The sequence below is a fragment of the Engraulis encrasicolus genome, chromosome 7 (assembly GCF_034702125.1).
Source record: "Engraulis encrasicolus isolate BLACKSEA-1 chromosome 7, IST_EnEncr_1.0, whole genome shotgun sequence".
NCBI lineage: Eukaryota > Metazoa > Chordata > Actinopteri > Clupeiformes > Engraulidae > Engraulis > Engraulis encrasicolus.
Genome location: NC_085863.1, coordinates 22,918,447 through 22,941,669, shown reverse-complemented (window position 1 = coordinate 22,941,669; position 23,223 = coordinate 22,918,447). Strand labels below are relative to the sequence as shown.

General features: G+C 46.3%; 1 protein-coding gene across 1 annotated transcript in view; it reads right to left on the bottom strand.

Annotated features, from left to right (window-relative positions):
• The window catches only part of nbeaa (neurobeachin a), a 218,983-nt gene extending 196,103 nt beyond the window's left edge, over nucleotides 1-22,880 (bottom strand). Inside the window, exon 1 of the mRNA XM_063203099.1 lies at nucleotides 22,349-22,880. Coding sequence (XP_063059169.1) covers nucleotides 22,349-22,615 — 267 coding nt within the window. The 5' untranslated portion in view covers nucleotides 22,616-22,880. The remainder of the gene's footprint in view (nucleotides 1-22,348) is intronic.
• Nucleotides 22,881-23,223: the final 343 nt, after the last annotated feature.

Sequence of the window (23,223 nt, the reverse complement as noted above, 5' to 3'; positions counted from 1 at the left end):
CACACACACACACACACACACACACACATACACACTCCTCAGACGAAAGGGCCGTGGGGACATCTAATTGAGGAGGTAGCCACCACGGACACGCACACACGCATGCAGGTACAAATGCACGCCTAAGACAGTGGGGATGGGGAGGTAGCTCACCAAGTAATGCCACCATACACACACACACACACACACACACACACACACACACACACACACACACACACACACACACACACACACACACACACACACACACACACACACACTTTTTGCCAGCGCTTACAGGAAACCCCAAACACACACACACACACGCACACACACCACTGAACACCAATGGTCTGCCACATCACAATTAATTTTGAGAAATGTGGTCATTTAGGAGGGGCCCTCAGCAGATTTCCCCGGTACATGGGAATAATGAAACCCCCTGCATGTACACACACACACACACACACACACACACACACACACACACACACACACACACACACACACACACACACACACACACACACACACACACACGCGCACACGCACACACACACACACACACACACACACACACAATATTTGTGCATCTGTGCAGCCATGCGTAGGACAAATAAATGACTAGCCCGATGAGCACCGACCTGAGACAGCAGTGTTATCAGCTCCGAGCTGACAGGCGTTCTGTCTCCTCACGTGATGATAGGGGGGCGGGGCGCGGGGGTTGTTGGAGGAGTACTGACTAGATAGTGTGTATACCTATTGTTTACATTGCTCCTGAACGCCTGAGGGGAACATACAGCCTCTGGGTGACGTGTGCTCAGTCTGCTGATGCGACAATATTTGCTTTGACTGCTTTCATGTGCTCTCAATAGTCTCAACTGCCTCATCGTTAAGAGCACACACAAAAAAACGCAAATCGAAAGTGTATAAAGTCCACAGCCGGCTAATTTCTAAAGGCAAAGCAGTAGCCAGTCACTCTCGTAATGAACAGCTCAGGTAGGGTGCATATGACCTTGTCATGAGTCAAAGTTGAGTACTGTACTGTCCAAGGGACAAAATACAGTATTGAGTGGAGAGGGGACAGATGACTAGAGATACTTTATTTTTCCCTCACAACCCAACCAGCTGCCCTGTTGGGAATGGTCACATTGATGGATCAGGGAAAAAAAATTGTGGTGTGCATTGGCACTGCCCTCACGATTTGATTCGATTACGATTCGGGAGGTAGCGATTCGTTTCGATTCGATTCGATTTGATTCAATTCTACAATGCATTGCAGTGTATGCATTACATTTCTACTGAAAGCAAAGCAAATGTTTCATCAGTCATGATGAGGCAATACAATTAGTCAGATCCTGAGCAACAATTTATTGGCTGTTTTCTGTATCAGTCTTGCGGTTTTCAATGCTTTGAAGTGCTTTTGTTTAATTTAACATTCATTTGCTCCCGAAATAACCACGGAAGTAATTGAAACTTAAAAAAATTGCCGCATCGATTATGGAACTTGCTGCATTGAATTGGATCGCCCATGGCCCGCATTGCATTGCATCACCGAATCGATTATTGTTGACAACACTAGAAAAAAACCATACCGGTACTTCATGCGAAAACAATCATCATGCAGCCAGTATCAGCTTTTCATTTGCCCAGTTGCTGAGAGACTATGTGATTTAAACCATATCAAAGCAATGCAGTATGTAAAAAAGGCATGACTACAGAAGAAGATCTTGCCACCCTTCCCCAATTCCAATCAGCCCTTGTGAAGTATACAGGGGAGACTCATCATAGATTGATCTCATATCAGAGAGAGGCGATACCCATTTGCCTCCAGAGACCCATTAACTGTCTCTAATGAGGAGAGATGGGGTGCAACAAAGGTCATTGGACGGGGAATCAATTAGCGACCACTGTCCACTCTTGGGGGGATGAATAAGTAAACAAGTGCACTGCTGACGGCAACCACTGACTACTGCAGTGCATGACCCCCAAAATTAATAACAAAGTAAGACAACCAATTAAGAAAGTCCTTTGATACTGTGGTTATTTTTGGACAATGCTTTTGGTGGCAGGATATTTTGAAAAATGATTTCAGTTTACGTGTCGGGAATACCTTGGCTGGCGAAACATAGCAACAGAATGCCGCAAGTTTCGGCTTATCACAAAGTAAGAAATAGCAAACCAATCAGAAAGTTGTGGAGCATATGAACTTGCCCATTACCTGGCTGTCACAACAAGGTCAAAGGGTCCAGCTCATTATCTAACCTCCCGTCCTTGCCTTGTGCTATACTGATGCACGGCCTCCGTGGAGAGAATAATAATGTTTCCCCCCTGTCAGCCTAGGCACAACAACTTTTAGGGAACTTTGTCCCATTCATTATCCTGATCGATGAATGCGTAAATAATCTTTGAATTGTGGTTTTGAGAGATATTGAATAAAATTTCCATCACCAACGACGCCTTTTCTCACATTGCGATGCCACAGGCACAAGGAGAGGAAGGGAGTTTAGATATTGAAATGATGCAGTTGCAAAACTCTCTAAAAGCCATGACATAAATAAAACAGCATTTTGTCCAAATAATCTCAATCAAAAAGCCACTAAATGTCTGAGCCAAATGGCTCATTCGTGCCGGTGCCCGTTCCCGCACCTAATCGCAAACACGCCAGAATGTTCATGCCACAGATTTTAGCGCTCACGAACCAGAAAGTTGGTTTGCAATGCGAACCGAAAAATACTTGGCTTTTCTGTGCAAACCGTGACAATAATATGGACGTCAGCAGGTTCATCCGTGTAACACGGTCACGTGTGGAACAGTTCAGAGCCCGGTAGAAGGTGGGTGGTTCGTAGGTAGCACTTCAGTGCTGAACTGGTGCGGGCACCGGCATCATTCTGGTCGGTCTGAAAAAAAAGTATTAGAGGGTTTTGCATCTGAACCCTTCAAAAGGACCCATAGTCAGAGAAGTCTTGTCTGGCACACCGTCCATTAACAGGAAGAGGCGGGATCAACTGGCCTCTCTCCAATGCCTTCGCTAAGTGCCAGACAGAGATTTAACCAATCAGACCACAGACTTCAATGACATATTCATAGGTGTTTGCGTTTCATTCGCTCTGGACATTTCCAGACCAGGAAAAACTGAGAAAAGGCAGGTTGGCCAGACATGAAAATATGGCATCACAGGCAATATGGCCGAGCACAGACTAGTGAAAAACAAGACCATTGACACAAGATTTGGTTAGAGGGCCCTGAAGTGTAGACAAAAATGATTCACTGCTCTATTACAACCGCCACCGAATCTTTACTTGCCTCCAGACAATCTGCACTCGTCCAAATGTTGAAACAACAGAAAATGACTTGAATTACTTTTCTTTATTGGACAGCAATCTGTCCATCGAGCCATCATTGCACACAGACACATCTGCCAACACAGTCTCCGTCCAGGGTTATACGCCGAATGAACAGATGGTGGCAGATGCTTAACAAAAGCAAATAAAACGTGCGGAGTGAGAGAGAGAGAGAGATGTTTAAAATCGCTTGATAGCCATCCATAATAGCCGAGGGCTACAGACAGACAGTAGAAGTAATCAGGGCCGCTGGCAGGTTTGACTGGGCCCGGGATAAAAATCTCTGAATGGCCCCCCTTCCTCCTCTTGTTCCCTATTTAATGACAGGAAAGGCAAAAGATGGACATCATTTATTTAATGCAAATGTAGCGCATTCTCTCTCCTTCAAACCAACTTATTTTGAAATAAAATGGAACCATTAATCACAAACTTCATGAAGACCCAGTTCTGGGCCCCCTCATTTCTGGGCCAGGGACAAACTACCCGCTTGTTCCCGCCTGTCGGCGGGTCTGGAAGTAATGTCAGTAATGCTGCTACTCCTCGTGAAGCCTCCAAATAGACTTGCAAATGATCCAGTTCCGCAGCTCCAGCACCGCTCTCTAGCTGCATGTGCTCACGTGGGTGTGAACCAGTCTATGACCTTGCACAGGGTGCCATGCAGGGAGTGGTGGGAAGGTGTTGATGTTCATATCAAGAAGGGTTTTGTTGTGTGTTACAGGGTATAATCCAGAAATATTTGGAGCGAAAATGTATTTTTATAGCATTTGGTTTTTTTTGTTATTAGTTTTAATTGATTGTTTCATTTCAAAGCATCCAATTTCATCATCCTATTGAAACATCTTGAAACCCTAATTGTAGGTTGGAAATATAATAAATAATAATAAAAGTGACATCACATCACATCATCCCTGACTCAAAGCCTAAGGGAGGTTTCTTGGAATGTACTAGAACGATTCTACACATGCCAATGTCAGGAATAACATTTCTGGGAATCTGAATGCACAGGAGAAATACGTGGATAGAGGTAGGCAGGGGCAGGCAAGTGCATTGATTCCGTAGAGCAAAATATGTCATTTTAATACCCAACAGCATTGTACAATTGAAAAGTCTAGAGCATTCTGCTGCTTCTCTGCAACAATGATGCCATCAACACTGCAAAATCACCCCTATACCATCACTCAGTGTTCCAGCGCCAAACAGAGAGTGTACTGTGGAAGGCCCCTCTGGACAAACAAACAAACACGGCCCCACAATGCATTTCATACTTCTGTATGCAGCATGGGCCTGTTGCCATCCTATCACAGCCCTGTGCTAGTTGCTAGGCAACACAGGAGGTCTGTGTTCCAAGAGGCTGCCTCTGTATTCCATCCATTAACCTGGATGTTCCTGCCGTTTACTGGACTGGTAGGATGTAGCTCTAGCCTAGTGGTGGGGGGTGCTGTATAACTAAAGTGAGCAATACATCCATTGATGTTATTTTCAAACCTCCCAATAATTAAAACACCACGCATTACAATTTGTAACACTTGTAACAAAGCTGTGGTTATGGCTTCACAAGCATATTAGTCTAAATTTGTTCAATTACTGTATACTGAGAGTGTAAGAGTGCATCAATTGTGTTTTGTGGAAAATGTTTCAACCACACACACACATCTCGATCAGTTGTTGATACTCTGACCTTGGTAATTGGAACAGGAAATACCCAGCCAGTACCATACACCAACAATGAAATCATTCATGCATTTGTCCTCCTTGGGGCACTGCTCAGACATTTCTTTACTTTCCCTGTATTATGACTTTATCGCACTATTAAATTAAATAAATAAAAAGGAATTGGAGCAGAACAACAGCATACCCTGTGAAGTAAGCAGTGCTCCTGCCATCTGCGTGTTCAACTGACCGTGCCATCTGTTTGTGATGGGCTGAAAAAAAAAATTTGTTTACCCACAAATTCCAGGCACAAACATTTACTTAATGTCTGAGGTTTTTGGGGGGCTTGTGAAATCCACATAATTAGAAGGGGATTTCATTTCTGAATACTGCATGAGTCAATAGTCAGCGTCTCAAACAAACGAAACCACATGATAATTAGTATTTTTGCCATAAAAAGCATGTCCTTGTCCAGTCAGAGAGCGAGAATAAGAGTGAGAGAGAGAGAGAGAGAGAGAGCGAGAGAGAAAGAGAGAGAGAGAGAGAGAGAGAGAGAGAGAGAGAGAGAGAGAGAGAGAGAGAGAGAGAGAGAGAGAGACTGAATGCAATGGTGGAGAGAGAGAGGGAAGAGAGAGAAGAGGGGGGGAGAGAGAAGGAGAGAGAGAGAGAGAGAGAGAGAGAGAGAGAGAGAGAGAGAGAGAGAGAGAGAGAGAGAGAGAGAGAGAGAGAGACTGAATGCAATGGTGGAGAGAGAGAGAAGAGAGAGAAGAGAGAGGGAGAGAAAGAAGGAGAAAGAGAGAGAGAGAGAAAAGAGAGAGAGAGAGAGAGAGAGAAAAGAGAGAGAGAGAGAGAGCGAAGAGAGAGAAAGACAGAGAGAATAAGATGGTGTTGGCTGATCCACTCTCTCCAAAGCCTCTAAATCAATACGGGCCTTCTCCACTTGAACACATTCCTTTCAGCATGGGCACAACACTCACTCTGGGTACGGCTCAACATTGTGCTGGGACGCTAGCCAGCCGATTAGCATTCATTGGAGGCATAGACTGCACCGGCTTGGGCCAAGCGAGAAGAGAGAAGAGGCGAGCAGAGGAGGGCTGGTGGATGGTCCGTGGGTGGCGGAAAAGGGAACGAGTGGGCAACTGAAACATACATCCCACCCCCACCCCCTCCCACACACACACACACACACACACACACACACACACACACACACACACACACACACACACACACACACACACACACACACACACACACACACACACACACACACACACACGCACACACACACACACCACAATCAGGCAACACACGCACACACGCACGCACGCACGCACACACACACGCTACTGCAGCATCTTTCCACCAAGCCAGATTCTGACAATTATCATACACACACGTGGGGAGAGGGACAGGAGGGCTTAGCCAACACTAAATAGCCCCCCATAAAGCTTTCGTAAGTGTTTATTACACTAATATCACTCCTACCTAAGCCATTTCGCAAAGCCATCTGCAAACATGAACGCAGATCTTTTTTATCCTCTCTTTGTATTTCAGGGAATGATTGGCAGTTGGACACATTGAGCCACTGTGTGCTTTCAAGACGAAACATCTGCAGACATGCCTGTCAAAAAATGAAAAAGAAAATCTCCCGAAATTGAAATCCCTTTAATAATGTGTGATTCGCTCACGGAGATGTGTAAGGAAAACAACAAAATGAGAAAAATACCATCCATACATCCTTCACTTTGAAAGACGAGGTAATGGGCTCGCCTCCTACTGTGAATAGAAATCCTGAGGCATGGTCCTGTTTTTGAAGCCGTGTTCTCCACAAATCAGGACTACAGGCGTGGACGGGGTGGAGAGATCGTTTTCTTATAAGAAATCCAATTTCACACACACGGAGAAGGTGAGGATTTCTCAAACACTCAATAATTTACTGAGTGGGGATGAGGTTGGGGGGGAGGTGGGGATGTCACAACCAAGACTGTGTGTGTGTGTGTGTGGGGGGGGGGTATATTAATTCAGTAAAAAGCCCACCAAACATATCCCTCCCTCCCTCCCTCCCTTCTCTACCCCTCTTTCCTCCCCCCATCAAAAGCGTCTCCACTTCAGCTACTGTAGAGCAGTGCCCGACGGCTGCCTGTTTGAAATTGCAGGGACATTATTAGTCTCTGGTACAAGTCCGGGCAAAGCGAAACTGTGGTAGCCCCGTCTTGATATTTTAAGGAGCTCTATTCCATTCCATCTTCACAGAGAGCCAAAACTGCAAATTGCACAGCCAACAAACTAGTGGACATGTGCACAAGTACAGCATCTCAGAGTCAGGACTAGGTGATAATGACACAGAGCAGCATGCCATTGCAGAGAAAGAGAGATACAGACAGGGAGAGAGGGAGAAGAAGAGTAAAAGAGGAAAAAAAGGAGAAAGACCCAAGAGATACCCTCAGACCTGAAACCAGTCATCAGAGCATAAGCCAAGGCAGGAGGTAGCCCTAGTGGTAGGTGTGCTGAAAACAAAAGAGACCAGCTGTGGAGAACAGCAGATTGGAGAGCAGTTGAGTGGAGTGGTGTGGAGTAGTGGAGTAGTGTGGAGTGGAGTGGGGGTGCGTGGTGTGGGTGTACTGGCTGGGCCCCATTAGAACTGGCATGCTGTGTGTGAGGCTGGAGTGTGCCGTGTGTGTGTGTAGTAGTAGAAGAGACAGGAGACTGGAGCCAGTGTTTCCCTGCCTGTACAACGCCAGACAAACACACAGAGACAGACGGCCTGACTCGCAAAAGGCCCTCAGTTCTGGTGATCACCACAGTTGACTTGAGGTGGGCAGCTGACATGCTCTATGGCATTTCAACATTGCCCCTGCATGATGCTGCTAGGATGGTTCAGTGTCATTTAGTTTGAACATGACTGAGTGTATGCACTAGGATAGTGATTCTCACAGCCCCCTAGGGGGCGTTGGAGAGCTCTAGGGGGGCGTTGAGAAGGATACAGATGAGGGGGGGGGGGTTCTTAGTTGCCATTGGCCGGCATTAGTCCATTTAAATTTTAATACTAAGGGGGTGTTGTCAGTCGTATGATGATGTCAAAGGGGCGTTGAGAGGCTTGTCACAAGGACATTTTCTTCAAAAAAAGGTTGAGAACCACTGCACTAGGAGGACTATGCTGCAATGTGCTGTATCTCTGAGCTATATAACCACAATAAATACCTTTGGAAGAGTAGTTCATCTTGACTCTCTGACAACTAATTGTGAAACTAATGAAAACCACTCTTAGGAGGATTGGCCACTTCCGAAACGAATCCTTCCACTACGCAATACTGAGCCATAGTGGACCAAGTGACATCACACCATTTTCCCGACACCAATATTGTACCACAGCAGCGGCCCATGTAGTGTAATGGCAATCCATTACTCTCTGTGTGTCTGCTTTTATCTCTGCATTAGTTCCATTTCCGCCATGCCAGCTTCATTCATTCATTCATTTCTCTCTCTCTCTCTCTCTCTCTCTCTCTCTCTCTCTCTCTCTCTCTCTCATTCTCTCTCTCTCTCTTTCTCTCTCTCTCTCTCTCTCTCTCTCTCTCTCTCTCTCTCTGTATGAGTTTGCTTTTCATCCTCTGCATATGTCATTGTTTCTTCCGCAGTCCTGCAAACCTCCACCATGCCCACCACCACCACCATCCCCACCTCCACCGCCTTGACTCTCCATTTCCATAATCTACTTCTGTGCTCGGGAATGAAATAAAGTTCAAACAACAGGGGAGGGGAATTAATCAGTGTGGGAGAAAAAATGTGGTTGTTTGTGTGATCTCATTGGCTTTAGAGGGCAGGGCTATCACTGCTTTGCATAGGCGCCGACGCCGCTCCGAACACGGGAAATATAATAAATGCAGTGATTTTTCAAATGTGCAAGCACATGGCAAGGCAAGGCAAAGTGAGGGGGGTGGGGGTGGGGGGGAGCCGAGCGCTTGGGTGTATTGTGACAATAAGTCAGAGATCAGCATTCCGCCCCAAACAAAGCCCACTCTCAAATCCTCTTGTCTCCACCAGTAGCACTCCAGCTTATCTCTCCTTCCCAACCCACACGACCTGCATACCACCACCACCACCACCCTTACCCTTCCCCCTCCCTCCCTCAGCCTGGAATTGCATTGTTGTTGTTTTGTTTGCCTCCGTTGCTACTGTGCCTACTGTTGTTGCTGTTGCTGCTGCTGCTGCTGCTGCTGCTGCTGCTGTTGTCAATGCTGCTGCTGCTGCTGCTGCCTCCACTGCCTATGCCGCTGAAGAAATCGTTTGAGCCGTTTATGCCTCTCGCCTCATTCTCCAGCAAAGCAAGGAGCTTAGTGGAGGCCAGTCCTTCTAGAATGTTCTTGGCGCATGCATACGGTACACTGAATGGCATGAGGCTCGACACCAAAAAGGCATCGTGACTGATGCTTCGCACACTGTGCAGAGTAAAGATGCTTTGATCTCCCAGCCGCTGGGACTCCACTTCCCAGAGTTCAACAGGACAGTGTTTATCTCATAGCCATACATTATTTACATGTACTGTATATCTATGGCTTAGCTAGCTAGTAGTGCCATAGTGACTAGAGCTTAGCAGCTGTGCCAGGGGACACAGTGGCATTTCTTCACCCAAGGACGAACTACTGCACGGCATACCGCACCCAGGCCCAGGGGCCCAAGAGCCAAGCCTTTGTGCCACAAAAAAAACATTTCGTTATTGGTCTACATTCATGTTCATTGACATTTATGGTCTACATTTGTGTTAAATACAATATTTTTGAATGTCCTCAGGGGAGAAACTCTTAATTGAACACCTAAATCTTTTGGAACCTGTGATTTCATGGAGGGGGGGCCGTTTCTTGCTATCTGGCCTAGGGCTCCATCCATCCCTGTCTTCAACCATCCACACTGAATTTAAGATTTCACCAGCCTGGGAAAATGGACAACAAAACAACCTTTCTGTAATGTGTTGAAAAAAGGTTGAAAGCTAGCTCTTACGTTTTTTTTTTGTGAGATTTTTTGTAGAATCTTCTCTTTACTACAATGTCATGAAAACATAGAACACTCATGGCTGTGTGTGAAATCTGTCAGCATCTAGGGAAGAATACACAGCAAGCAAGCAATGACAAGGCTCTCGAATAGCTGCATCTTTGATAAACACACAATATTTGTTAGCGAAGCGGAGTGGAGGGAAATAAAAGCATGCGTTTGTATGCGAGTGTGTGAGTGTGTGCATGTTCGTGTGTGTGTGTGTATGCGTAGTGCGTATAAAGACTAATCACGTCGCATCTTCTTCTACTTCGAGCATCTGACACAACCACAAGACAGGGTGCACGGTACTTTTAAAGCCCGCCGCGAGGCACGGAGGAGGCATGGGGGAAAAGTAGGGCAACATGAATTTCAAATGACTCCTGCCAAGTACAAAGGCGGAGGGTGCTCAGAAGAACAGGAAGGATGGAAGAGCTGGTGCAGTGAGTGTGAGTGGTGTGTGTGTGTGTGTGTGCGTACTATATTGAAATCATTGCATACTGGAGAGATGCAGAGCTGTGCGTCTGTGTGTGTGTGTGTACGTGTGTGTGTGTGTACGTGTGTGTGTGTGTGTGTGTGTGTGTGTGTGTGTGTGTGTGTGTGTGTGTGTGTGTGGAGTAGGAGCACATCTGAGTAACAAGCTACATCTGACACAAACACTTGAGAGACACCAGGTTTTAGCAACATGGCCTTGGGTTGAAAGAGGAAGAAAAGGATGCTCACTCTGTAGCTCCGAGCTATTTGTTTGTTTGTTTGTGCGTGCGTGTGCGTGTGTGTTTGTGTGTGTGTGTGTGTGTGTGTGTGTGTGTGTCTAAGACACAGAGAGAGAGAGAGAGAGAGAGAGAGAGAGAGAGAGAGAGAGAGAGAGAGAGAGAGAGAGAGAGACAAAGAAAATGTGCATGTGTTGGAGATGTGATTGAGGTGGAGATGCTGCCAGAACAGTTTTGGTTTCATGGGGTCAGATGAACCTGCTCGTGACACCACCTGAACATATCTAAACACTTTCTAGAAGCCAGGGGAGAAAAGTACACAAGTATCACCGCACCGCACACAAGACATCGCCGGGAACCACAGCTCTCTCTCTCTCTCTCTCTCTCTCTCTCTCTCTCTCTCTCTCTCTCTCTCTCTCTCTCTCTCTCTCTCTCTCTCTCTCCAGCTGGCCTTTTGGTTGTGCACATGTGAACAAACACACAGAAGTACACTACACACACACACACACACACACACACACACACACACACACACACACACACACACACACACACACACACACACACACACACACACTCACACAAACAATTCAGTAGAAAGCAACAATGAATGGATGGGTTTTCAGTTGATGTTGGACAATGGGCCATGCCTCTTTGTTGGCCCTCACCACCCAGGGCAAGGTTGCACTAAACCAAATGTGAATCAGTATGTGGTTCAAGTGGTAAACAGCATTTCTCCCAAACAACCTCCAACAGGCTCGGTTTATTCCTCATGATAGCTTAATCTGTGGTCCCACTGAGAGCTCCTGTTGGGGACCAGATAAACTGACCTTCTCCACACGCATTCACAGCAAGTGGAGAAAACTCACACAAGTGTTAAAGCACAGAAACGTCCTGACAACTCCCCCAGTGGCTAATCTTTCACAACCATCTTCACAGCAGTTTCTTTACTGATTGCTTGATCAAGATTCCTTCAACTGTTTTGTAGGGGCCCAGCTCTAAACATGACAGCCTTACTTAGCATGTGTGAGTATTTTAATTTTGTTCTTTTTAGAAACTTGCACATCAGCTGTGATGGATCTTGCAGAGCAGAGCTAGCCTGGGTCGGCCGATGCTAACTGTAGACAACGTATGAGCTTTGAAGTCGTGATAATAACCAGGCAAGAACAGGGCCAACGTTAGGAAAAATTTGCAACTTCAGTGTTAAAAATAATATTAAGTCTATGGTTTCATTAACAAGTAATCACCTCAGTCTTTAGTCATCTGTCTTTTGCCCTTTGCTAATTGCTACATTTCAATTTGAACTGAACAGAAAAAGCAACTCATTGTATTACCAAGTCAAGTGAATATGGTAACTTAACAATTCATGGAAAGATTATAGAGATAAGAAAACAAATATTCAAGGTTTTGTGCAAACGATAATCCCTTCCATTTAAGATCCCCTTAGGGGTCCAGACCCCGAGTTGGGAACCACTAATGCACAGGATGCACCGTCTAGGTGTGTCTCCCCTCACTATCAGCATCATGCAGTTTCCAACATCAGGAGATATTGTAGCACATAGAATATACAATACTATCCAGAATGGGCCCACAGTGGCAGAAGCAATTTCCTGCCTCATGAAGAGCGACAGAATGATTTACGAATGCATGGCATCTCCTCCGTGTGTGTACACATGCTAAGGAGATCAAACACTGTCAAAAAATTAATTAAGCTAATTTATGGCATGTATGAAATGAGTTCAAGATCCCCCACCATGCATGCATGCCGCCAGATGTGATTGCTATCGTAGCCACCACGACATTTCTATTAATATTCCTATTAATGCCATATACTGCATTTGTACATAATTCATTAATTAAGGGGTAAAAATTGTGCCCTTGACAATCGATTTTGATGAACTAGATATTCCATAATGATTTTTCCTTCTCTTTTGCATTCTAAACATTTTACTCTGCTATGTGATGTGTGATCTTGCCATGTCACCCCTTCTGTGTGTGTGTGTGTGTGTGTGTGTGCGTGCGTGCCTGTGTGTGTGCGCGCGCACATGTGTGTGTGTGTGAGTGTGTACGTGCGTGCGTCTATGATCCCCTGTGACAACCAACAAGGCTACACTGGAGAGGAATTAAGACCCGTGTCCTTCGCTTGTCCTGCCAATAGCCGGTCCAATAACATTGAGCACCTCCTCCTCCTCCTCCTCACACACGAGCACGCACGCACGGGGGCCACTTACACGCAGACACATTTCATGTCATGTCTCCTCCCCAGTGTCCTTCATCCCTCCCTCCTTTCTTTCTCAACACTCATCCCTCTATAATATCTAATTGGCTCTTCATCACCCCTTTCTCTCTCTCTTTCTTTCGGTTTCTCCAGGCTCTCTCTCTCTCTTTCCGGTCTCTCTCCCTAACGACAGCCTCTCGTATCTCTCTCTCTCTCTCTCTCTCTCTCTCTCTCTCTCTCTCTCGTATCTCTCTCTCTCTCTCTCTCTTTCCAGTCGCTCTCTCTCACAACAGCCTCTCGTGCTCGCTAGCCATCTCTCTCTCTCTCTCTCTCTCTCTCTCTCTCTCTCTCTCTCTCTCTCTCCAGTTTCTCTCTCTCTCCAGTTTCTCTCTCTCTTGCTCTGTCCAGTATCTCTCTAGTATCTTCTCTCTCTCTCTAATTCTCTCTCTCTCTCTCTCTCTCTCTCTCCTCACCCATCCTTCATCCCCTGCGTCAGTCACTCAACCCAGATATCCCATCGCAGCACCTGCCTGCCTGCCTGCCTGCCTGCCTGCCTGCCTGCCTGCCTGCTGGTGCGTTTGACGTTTCCAGTGCCTGATCCAGGTCGGCCTGCGTTCCATTCCGGGTGTCCCCCTTGGCAGCCTATTAAATCACCGGCTCCATTTTGACCTTGGTGAGAGGAGCGTCCCCTCCCTCTCCCTCTTCCGCTGTCACCTGTTTGTGTAGCAAGGAATAAATAACGCACGTGTGAAATGTGTGTGTGTGTGTGTGTGTGTGTCTGTGTGTGTGTGTGTCTGTGTCTGTGTGTGTGTGTGTGTGTGTGTCTGTGTGTGTGTGTGTCTGTGTCTGTGTGGGTGGATGTGGAGTGCATATCTATGTGCATCTGTATGTGCATGTGTGTGTATGTTTCGCCGTGTGCATACGTGTGTGTGTGTGTGTGTGCATGTGTGCATGCGTCGTGCGTGAATGTGTGTAGATGTGTCGTCTGGCATGCCATGACTGTAATTGGGCCCCTGGTCTAGATGATAAACAGGGCAGGATGGAGGATCCCTCGATATGCAGCACAGCAAAAGAACCAGAGAAAACAGACCGAGCAGACACACCGGGTTCAGCCGATAATCAAACCTTACCCAAGGCTTATTTCACGGAGGACTTACATTTCAATCTGCATCTATTCCATCGCCTGGCTTATTACTCTGCAAGTGGGACAGTTCTGTTTTTAAAGCACCAACAAGGGTTTTCTTTACCTTAAAATAAATATTTTCAAAATTGTTCCATAAAAGCCAGTGACCCGTGTTCGATTCTGTCCTGTGGACATTTCCCAATCTTTACCGAAAGTATATCTCTCTCACTCATTTCCTGTCACAATCTTCCAACTGTCCCAGCTAAAAAATGCAAAAAACAAATATGATTACTTTATTATCATGAATAGAATCTTTTTTTTCCCAAAAGGAATCTTTTCCGTTTCAGAAAAGTGTGGGGAAATTAAGTGCAAAAACACCCCTCATTACCATGCAGTCAATAAAAGATGCTGACTGTCTGGCTTAATGTCGTATTGGCTGACAAAGGCCCGACTGGACTGCCATCAAACTCCCCCAGCGCTGTACTCCACGGTACTGTACTGCACTGTACTGTACTGTTCCGACAGGCCGGACAGCACAGCCTCCTGAGTATACTAACTGTACACATGTTTCGGAACTCACACTGACACACACACATACACACACACACACACACACACACACACACACACACACACACACACACACACACACACACACACACACACACACACACACACACACACACAGAGGTCTCTCTTGGGGCCTTCTCAGAGAAATGTACAGTACAAAGCCCTTGGGTGCCCAATGGAAAATGGCCTAAACGGGCCTGGTATTCAGACCGTGAAACTATACGGGAGCGGCTTGATATGCAGTTGGAATACAGTCTAGGGACAGGCCTGCCGACAAGGGTGCACAAACGATTCAGTTGTCCAGGAGCCCATCGGGTAAGGGGACCCAGAATTAGGTCCCCATTACTAACGCACTGAGAGGGGGGCCCTTTCATATGATTTTGTCCACGGCCTGGGAAAAGCTGTCAGCCGCCCTGTCCTGTCTTGGGATGTTGGAGGGGTCGGTGGCATTGCCTCCAGTCCAAACATCCCACACTCCCATCTTCCATCTCAGCCCCATGGGCAGCAGATGCCCTTCCCTGATGATGGGTCCCCTTCCAGCATCCCATGAACTTCTTGGCAACCGCATCCCGACGTTACGGTGCGAACTCCGGAGATCTCCAGAGCGGAATAGCGCCAGCTCGCACTCGGCTATTTTTATACCAACCGGCAGCAGCAACGAACTAAAAAGGCTTCAGAGCACAGAGCACATAGCACACCACGTTCTCTCGCTCGGCCTCTTTGAATGAACATATGAGAGCTACTGTAACGTCCCCCACAAGCAGAGATGTGGAAACCATGGCTTCCTTGTACTGTCTGTGTGTACGATGGCTAGGGCTGTTCGATACTGTGGGGTAATCTATAATGATGGCCGCTCCCACACAAACTGGACGCGCAGCGCAGGCTAAGTGAGAGCTAAGCAGAACAGTCACACACACACACACACACACACACACACACACACACACACACACACACACACACACACACACACAGACACACACACCAGAGAGAAAGAAAAAGAGAGTGTCTGTGTGTGATGTGGCTGTTTATGCCTGGTTGCTCAGAGCTCTGACAGTCGGGAGTGTCTGCTCGGTAGCTGCTATGGCGTGGGCAAGCTTCTGTGAAGGTGTGAAATAGCCTCTGGTCTCACTTTGTGTGGGCAGTTAACAGGTCATCGCGCACAGAACATTCATCATTGCAACAATGAGTTAGGAAGAGAGAGAGGGCATAGCCATAACCCAGCAAACAGCACAGCACAGCACAGCAAAGCACAGCACAGGCAGTGCTCATAGACAGGCAGTGCTCACGGACAAACAACAAAAGAAAGAGATTCTGGAAGTAAAGAGGGCGGTGGTGTTGCATGATGGTCATTTGTACTGTAGAGAAATGATTCTCGAAGTGTGGTCCGGGGACAACTGGTGGACACAGAGCTCAGGTGGTTCGTGAGGGGATTTCAACTTTTCCAAGACAAGCTAGCAGTAGGCTATATTTGTAACATAATAACAAAGAGTCTTATTTTCACCACAATAAGACAGGCTTGTAATGTGAGTCAGGGGTCTGCATCAAAATTAGCAGTGTCAAATTACCAGGTGAAATGTTAATTCAGTTGACAGGTGGCCCCGGGACATTTTTGGGGGGTCAAAGTAGTCCTCGGTCTGAAAAAGTTTGAGAAACACTGCTGTAGAGCAATGCAGCACCCAGTGGTTAGTGGAGATAGTATCAAAATCAAGCAGGGAACGAGAAACATTTCTGTCTGTGTGATTTGGGTCTGCACCAAGGGCATAGTCAGGAGCGAAGCCTGGAGATGGTCCTTGGTTCTTCGTAATAACCCATCATTTCCCCTGCGCAATTACTATGGTCCATGTATACTGGTACGGATGATGCCAACGGGGATGTTGAAAAAGCTATGCATTCTACATGAAATAGCTCTGCAACTAAAAAGATGCATCCTCGGAGGAGACTCCGAAAATCACTGGCTAGTGTGATGGATGCATGTTGGGAGGATGTTGGGTGCAATCAATTTGCAATCAGCAACACCATCACAGTACCAACTGAGTGGTCTTTCCAGAGGTGTTTCCGTTTCTTGGCCGCAGTAAGAATGAGAAGAATGCAATCACACACACACACACACGCACACACACACACACACACACACACACAGGGTTGAAATTGCCACCAGAAATATACTTTCAGTCAAAAACAACATGAATATTGACTAGTTGTCGAGGGGCTGAGGAAAACCATTGCCCTGTTTTGAGTATAAAAAAACAAAAGACAAAAACAAAAGACAAAAAAAAGTGTGTGAGGGAGAGAGAGAGAGAGGGAGAGAGAGAGAGAGAAAGAGAGAGAGAGAGAGAGAGAGGGAGAGAGAGAGAGAGAAAGAGAGAGAGAGAGAGAGAGAGGAGTAAGAAACGTTGTGTAGGTCACATCCACAGTTTATGAGCGCCCGTCGGACAAATGCAGATGCGTGATCAATACTGACAGATGGCACACCTAACTAATGAAATGGCCAAGCGGCCGACGTAATGAGATAATATGCCGGCCACAATAAGAAGCCCACACAGCAGCAGGCTCCAGATGAACACGTAAGTGTGCACACACATACTCACGCGCACACGCACACACACACACACACACACACACACACACACACACACACACACACACACACACACACATTCACACACACATACACACACACACACACACACACACACACACACACACACACACACACACACACACACACACACACACACAGAAATGTGTGTGCACGCATACACACACACACACACAAACCATTTTTGGACTAGCAGTCCACTGAATTAATCAACTCTTTTAGACTGGGGCAGCCCAAGGCAAAGTGGGCCCTTCCCCTTTCTATCTTCTGCATATTCAGAGTCGCGCACACACACACGCACACACACACACACACACACACACACACACACACACACACACACACACACACACACACACACTGCAATGTCATCAGGACAGAGGAGGACAAGGGGGAGAGCGAGGGGAGTGCAGGTAGGCTACTTTCATTAGCGTGCGTCCACTCCGTCAGCTCCCCCCCCGGATGCTAACGGTGAGTAACAGAGGATTAGCATTGCCCCCACACCTTCATTAGCCATTGCCACAGCTGTTTGACTCCCAGTCACCAGAAAATGATTAATTAATTGATTACACATGGCTAATCTGCCTGTCCTGACCGAGCCATTCTTTTCCTGTTTTCATTCACTCCTATGTGTTTTGTCCATTATTTTTTTCAGCCCTGGTGCCCGTGCATGACTGGTGCACTGGGTGCAGTCATGGCCTAGAGGTTAGGGAGTGGGTTTTTCAATCTGGGGGTTGTAGGTTCAAATCCCGCATGACCTCTCTCCCTACACCTCCATCCATGGCTGTAGTGCCCTTGAGCAAGGCACCCTAACCCCACATTGCTCCAGGGACTGTAACCCTGAAACACCCTGAAAAATAATGTATGCAAGTCGCTTTGAATAAAAGCGCCAGCTGAGTGTCATGTAATGTAATAATGTAATGTACTGCAAGCGCGTAGTCCAAGGCGAATCCTTCATTCTGTAATGTTATGATGCTCCCCTTGAAAGGATAAAGTGCAAATTTTGCGCTGACAATGTGATCTTAACTCTGGACCTGTTGTCGTGTCAATACGAGCTACCTATCATTCTAAGCTACCAAGCTATTACAACACACTACAGAGGTGCCATTTGGGGATAGCGCCTGAGTTAGGGCCATGTTCACATTTATTGGTAGCTCATCTTGACGAAGCAGCCCATCCCGACGCAGGACCACATCATGGTGACCTTGTTGACTGTGCAGAGAGCATGGATTATAATAATGAGATGCCCTCACAGATGTGTAGATATTCAAATATCTGAGATTTATCTGGTGGAAGTAAAGATGGACATAGACGTTGGCAAGAGAGTCTTTTTGGACTGAGGGAGACAATTAGACAAATTATAACCTATTTCAAAATGACAATCTTCTCTCATCTTCTAACCATTCATTTGTTTTTTCTTAATTTCCGAAATCAATGTCTTGTTTGTGAATAGGTGCATGCCACTATTTTAAACCAGCTCATGTTTGCAGGCATTGGATCATGGAAAATGTGTACATGTTTTTTGTTGTTGTTGTTGTCAATTTCTCTCACTAATCTGTGTGATCCAGTGGCTGCGGTGGCAATAGAATAATGCTCCTTTTGTAATGACAACAATGACATACGAAATGACTAATATGCCCCATGACTACAACAGAAGAGGCACCTTTATTGTGCCACTGACACAAGACTGTCACCAACCGAGCACCTACAGTCCACTTCACCGAGAGGCATCTCATTGAAATGAAATGAGGCACAGGCAGCACAGCGCAGCGCAGCTGGCCAGAAATGGATGACAGCATTTGGTATGGTGGGATGAAAGTGGGAAAAAAAATCCCCCGAGTGATGTTACCACGGCAACAATGATGCTCATGGAAGGGAGTGCCAAACGTCAGGTCCTGTGCAGCAGCCTGTGTGTGTGTGTGTGTGTGTGTGTGTGTGTGTGTGTGTGTGTGTGTGTGTGTGTGTGTGTGTGTGTGTGTGTGTGTGTGTGTGTGTGTGTGTGTGTGTGTGTGTGTGCTTTGGAGTGTGTGAGAGCGGGCCTGTGAGTCCTCTGCAGTCAACAACACATAGCATAGATATCACATATTTTTGGGACGGTACTCCTGGGCAGAACCTTTTTTAAACTGATTCACCAATACACATACAAAAGGCAAGTATTACAGCATGATTCATTTTTTTAAAAGGAGTTCCATTTTGTACTCAACTCCAAAAGAGTCCATCTACTTACTGTCTTCTACTCAAATTATCATCGCTATAAAAAGGTAGACTTTCCCTCCCCTTCACCATTTGTGCCATAATGTTTCACATTTAGGCTAAATTTAAAACATTAATTTAAAGATATCACTGCGACACAACAATACTACAATAAATCTATAATCACAATTGTCTTTGCCAAGAATAAACCACCCTTACGCATAACAATCTCAAAGGAATCCATATGGAGTGTGCGCTAGGTCACATTATGTAAGTTGGTCCACATCTGACTTGTAAATGTGCATGATGCCAAAGTCAGATCTCTTCTAAGAGTTACTTGGAGAGATGAGGTTGGGGTGTGTGTTCAGAAGCTAACAAGCCAACAGCGTAGGTTGTGTTTGTTTGAATACGCATGGACAAATGGCAGAACTTCATAGAATTGAGAGCCATGCAACTTGGTCAATCGCTGAACGCAACTCAACGTCCTCACATTTCCATTCGATATATGTATATCATGACTTATTCCAAGGTTATGTTTACATTGCAAAACCAACAGAGATAGAGTAGGCTACATGTATTTACAAATAAATCCCATGGGTTCCCTACAACACCATAACTAGCTGCTTCTACACCCATGATGCATGTGTCCTTTTGTGGTCAAGGGCAAATTATTCATGTGTTTAAATAAAGGAGGAATCACCAGGGAGGATAACCCCCCAATTGATAACAGGCAGCGCACTGAATGGGAGAGGGCGAGTATCAGATATAGGCCTACTGTAGCCTATATCTACTAGTGTTGTACCCTATTAATTTCCTTTGCACAACAGTAGCCCTTCAGTCCAGTCAAAACTCCACGGAGTCATGATATAACAGCAGGCTGGCTATGACTTTACGGAATAGCCTATTAATTGACCAGATCGGTACATCTGCCCTCGGCGGCATTCAGCCGATCAATATAGGCGTAGTGGAATACAAGATGTGGTTTTAGACCGACTTGAATAATACATTATGGTCTTCTCCAAACCAAGACCTCGTTGGAGAACAGCTAGGGGATTCGGGACACAGTGACAAGACGTCCATTCTTGGGAAATCTGTTTAGAGACCTTTCTGTGTAAACCTATTAGCCGACTGCTCATTTTCTGGAAAGTACTACATAGTTGTTATAGCTGGACCTCTTCTGTTTAATTACTTGCAAAAAGTAGGCTACAAGGTGGATGCCATTTAATAACTGATCATGAAAATGCAGTACCCGGTGCAAACGGGCAGTTTGTTTGAGCATCAACATTTTAGACAATTTAAACTACATCAGAAGGCGCTTGACTAAATGTATGGGCCTGGATGGCAACACCGCCATGCAGCCTTCTGCATCTGGCCTACTAAGCCATCCTACCCGGGCCCCAAAGGATTCTCTTCAGGGCTCATTTATTCGTGTCAGCTCGTGGTTTCTGAGCACATCGCCACTGCAGCAGCCCCCACACCCTCTGCTACCACCTGCTTCCACATGCACGCCGCTCCCCCGCTATAGAAAGGCACGGCATTCTGCATTCGTGCGCATTCAGCAGTCAGCGGGAGGCTGCTGCAGCCACAGCCACCTCGGAGGGAAGCGTCCATCATTTGCAAAAGGATGCTCTCTCGTCATCAGAGGACTGAATGTAATCTCTCAAATGGTCTCAGCGAGGCGAGCAGCCTGCGCTTAAAGACGACGGCAGCCAACGCAATTTCTCTACTGTCAAAGATGTCGCGCGCTTTTCCGACTGTGAACGCATAAGCCGCAGTTAAAAGCCATACGGTTTCCTGTGGTTAATGCTGGATGCTAAAGCACCGCAATGTAGGGCAGTGGATATTACAGCCCCGGAAAATAATGATCAGAAACCAAGATATGTTCAGTCAGTCTTCTTTTCTGCATGCGCGAGAGGAAAGTCCCTCCCACCCTCCACCGAACGCATTAGGTTACTGAATCTGTGTTAATACGTTTTTTTCTGAGCTGTTTCGTAACACGAGTTAACATTTGCTTGAAAAACAGTCTTAATCCACCTCTATTCGCCACACTGTCGCGGCCTAGAAATAAAGACCGCCGCAATGGGCCATAGCACCACAACTTTGACCACTCATCCACTAGCCTATACCATGACGTAGGGCTACACCACAAAGAACAGGTGCCATAATTGTGCGAATGCACAACTAACGGCAGGCCCTGTGGTTCCCACAGATTCAGAAACCGCCTGCTCTGGTGATGCTTTGGCATTGAAAACCCTCTGGTACAGCAGTGTGGTGTGATGCACAAATCTATAGCATGCTACAGCCTGAATCCCACTGCATTTCAAGGCCCGTTATCGCCCGAATAAACCACAGTTTCCGTTAGGAAGCAGATATATCGGGTCATTTATTGTTGTGCTAAGTGTTTCTCGAGACTATTTGTGAACTAACACATTTACAATCTGCAGCAGTGATAGATGCTCAAAGGCGAGTCACTGGCAGGCCGGTGGTGTAATGTAACGCTATCCATTTTGTATCGCGTAATTTGCTGATTGGTCATTGCTGGATGCAGTTCAATCGTTTGATTTTCAAATGAATGGATGTGACAGAAGAGCTATTAAAATGTGCTATTGTATTTCAGAAAACAGCCTTTCGCTCGGGTCGTTTTGTCAACAAAAGAAAGCGCCCATTAGCTCTATTGAAGGATCACGTCTGATTTAAAGTCAAGAGGCTCTAATTTTGAATGATTTATTCATTTATTCGCCTTTCATCCATGCCTTGCATATTACCAGTGAAACGAATACCATAACATCATTGTGTAGCAAGCGTGTATTCTGCATGTTATAGGCTAACGTAAAGCAAACAGGGCTACATCGGAAGCGCACCGCAGCCTGGGCGCTACAATATAGCCCGACATTAGTAACAATGTATTGACTGTGCTATTAGTCTTACCAGATTCAGAACTGTTTCGACGATGTCTCTGTTGCTAACCTCTCCGACCTGTATAAGACCAATGAGGACGGCGAATTTCATCTTGATATTCCGGATCGGAACCGTGGGGTTGATCACCCCGGCGGGGAGAACCATGGAGCCAGATCCAGACACCATCATCTCCCCTGAAGCAGAACCTGTAACGACTTGCTGCCCAGGACCAGGGGGACCTTCTCGATCCGAGAGCGAGCCGGAACCCGGTGCTGAAACCGGCTTCTCGCTCGACATTTCCACCCGAATCCTCAAGGAGCGGCCCCCTCGGTCTCACCTGCTTTGTATCACTAGCGTCCGTGCAAAAGCATCAAACAGACGGAAATGTAAAGTTCTAAATGCGGGAAATCAGGGTAAATCCGTGTTTAGCTTCGAGTCCGCCCTATTTCCTGCAGATATGAAATGATGCATATGACAAAACAAGCAGGGATATCTCGGTTCTTCAAGGAATGGTACCCTCTTGCTATCTCCTCTCCTCTCCTGATGTCAACCAGTGTGCGGTGCAGTCTTGAGCTAGTGTTGTCGTTCTCAGGGCGCCATGTTGACGCCCCCTGTCTGCGGTTGTGTTCACCACGCCTGCGTGTTGAGGGTTTTGGTTGAACTCAAATTGAGTGATAAGCGCCCTGAGCACGTGCAATTGCTGGACGGAATTTATTGAAAACGGGTTACATTGACTACTAAAGTGGGTCTTTTTAATCATCAGTAGTTTTCATTTAATAAAACATGATACATTTCGCGTTGCAATTTATTTGTATGGAAGGCATGAATATTGAAATGATGGGACCCCTGGCCAAATCCTAAATTATCAATAGAGCAGGGAAGATGTCTGAAATTCTGAATGCCTA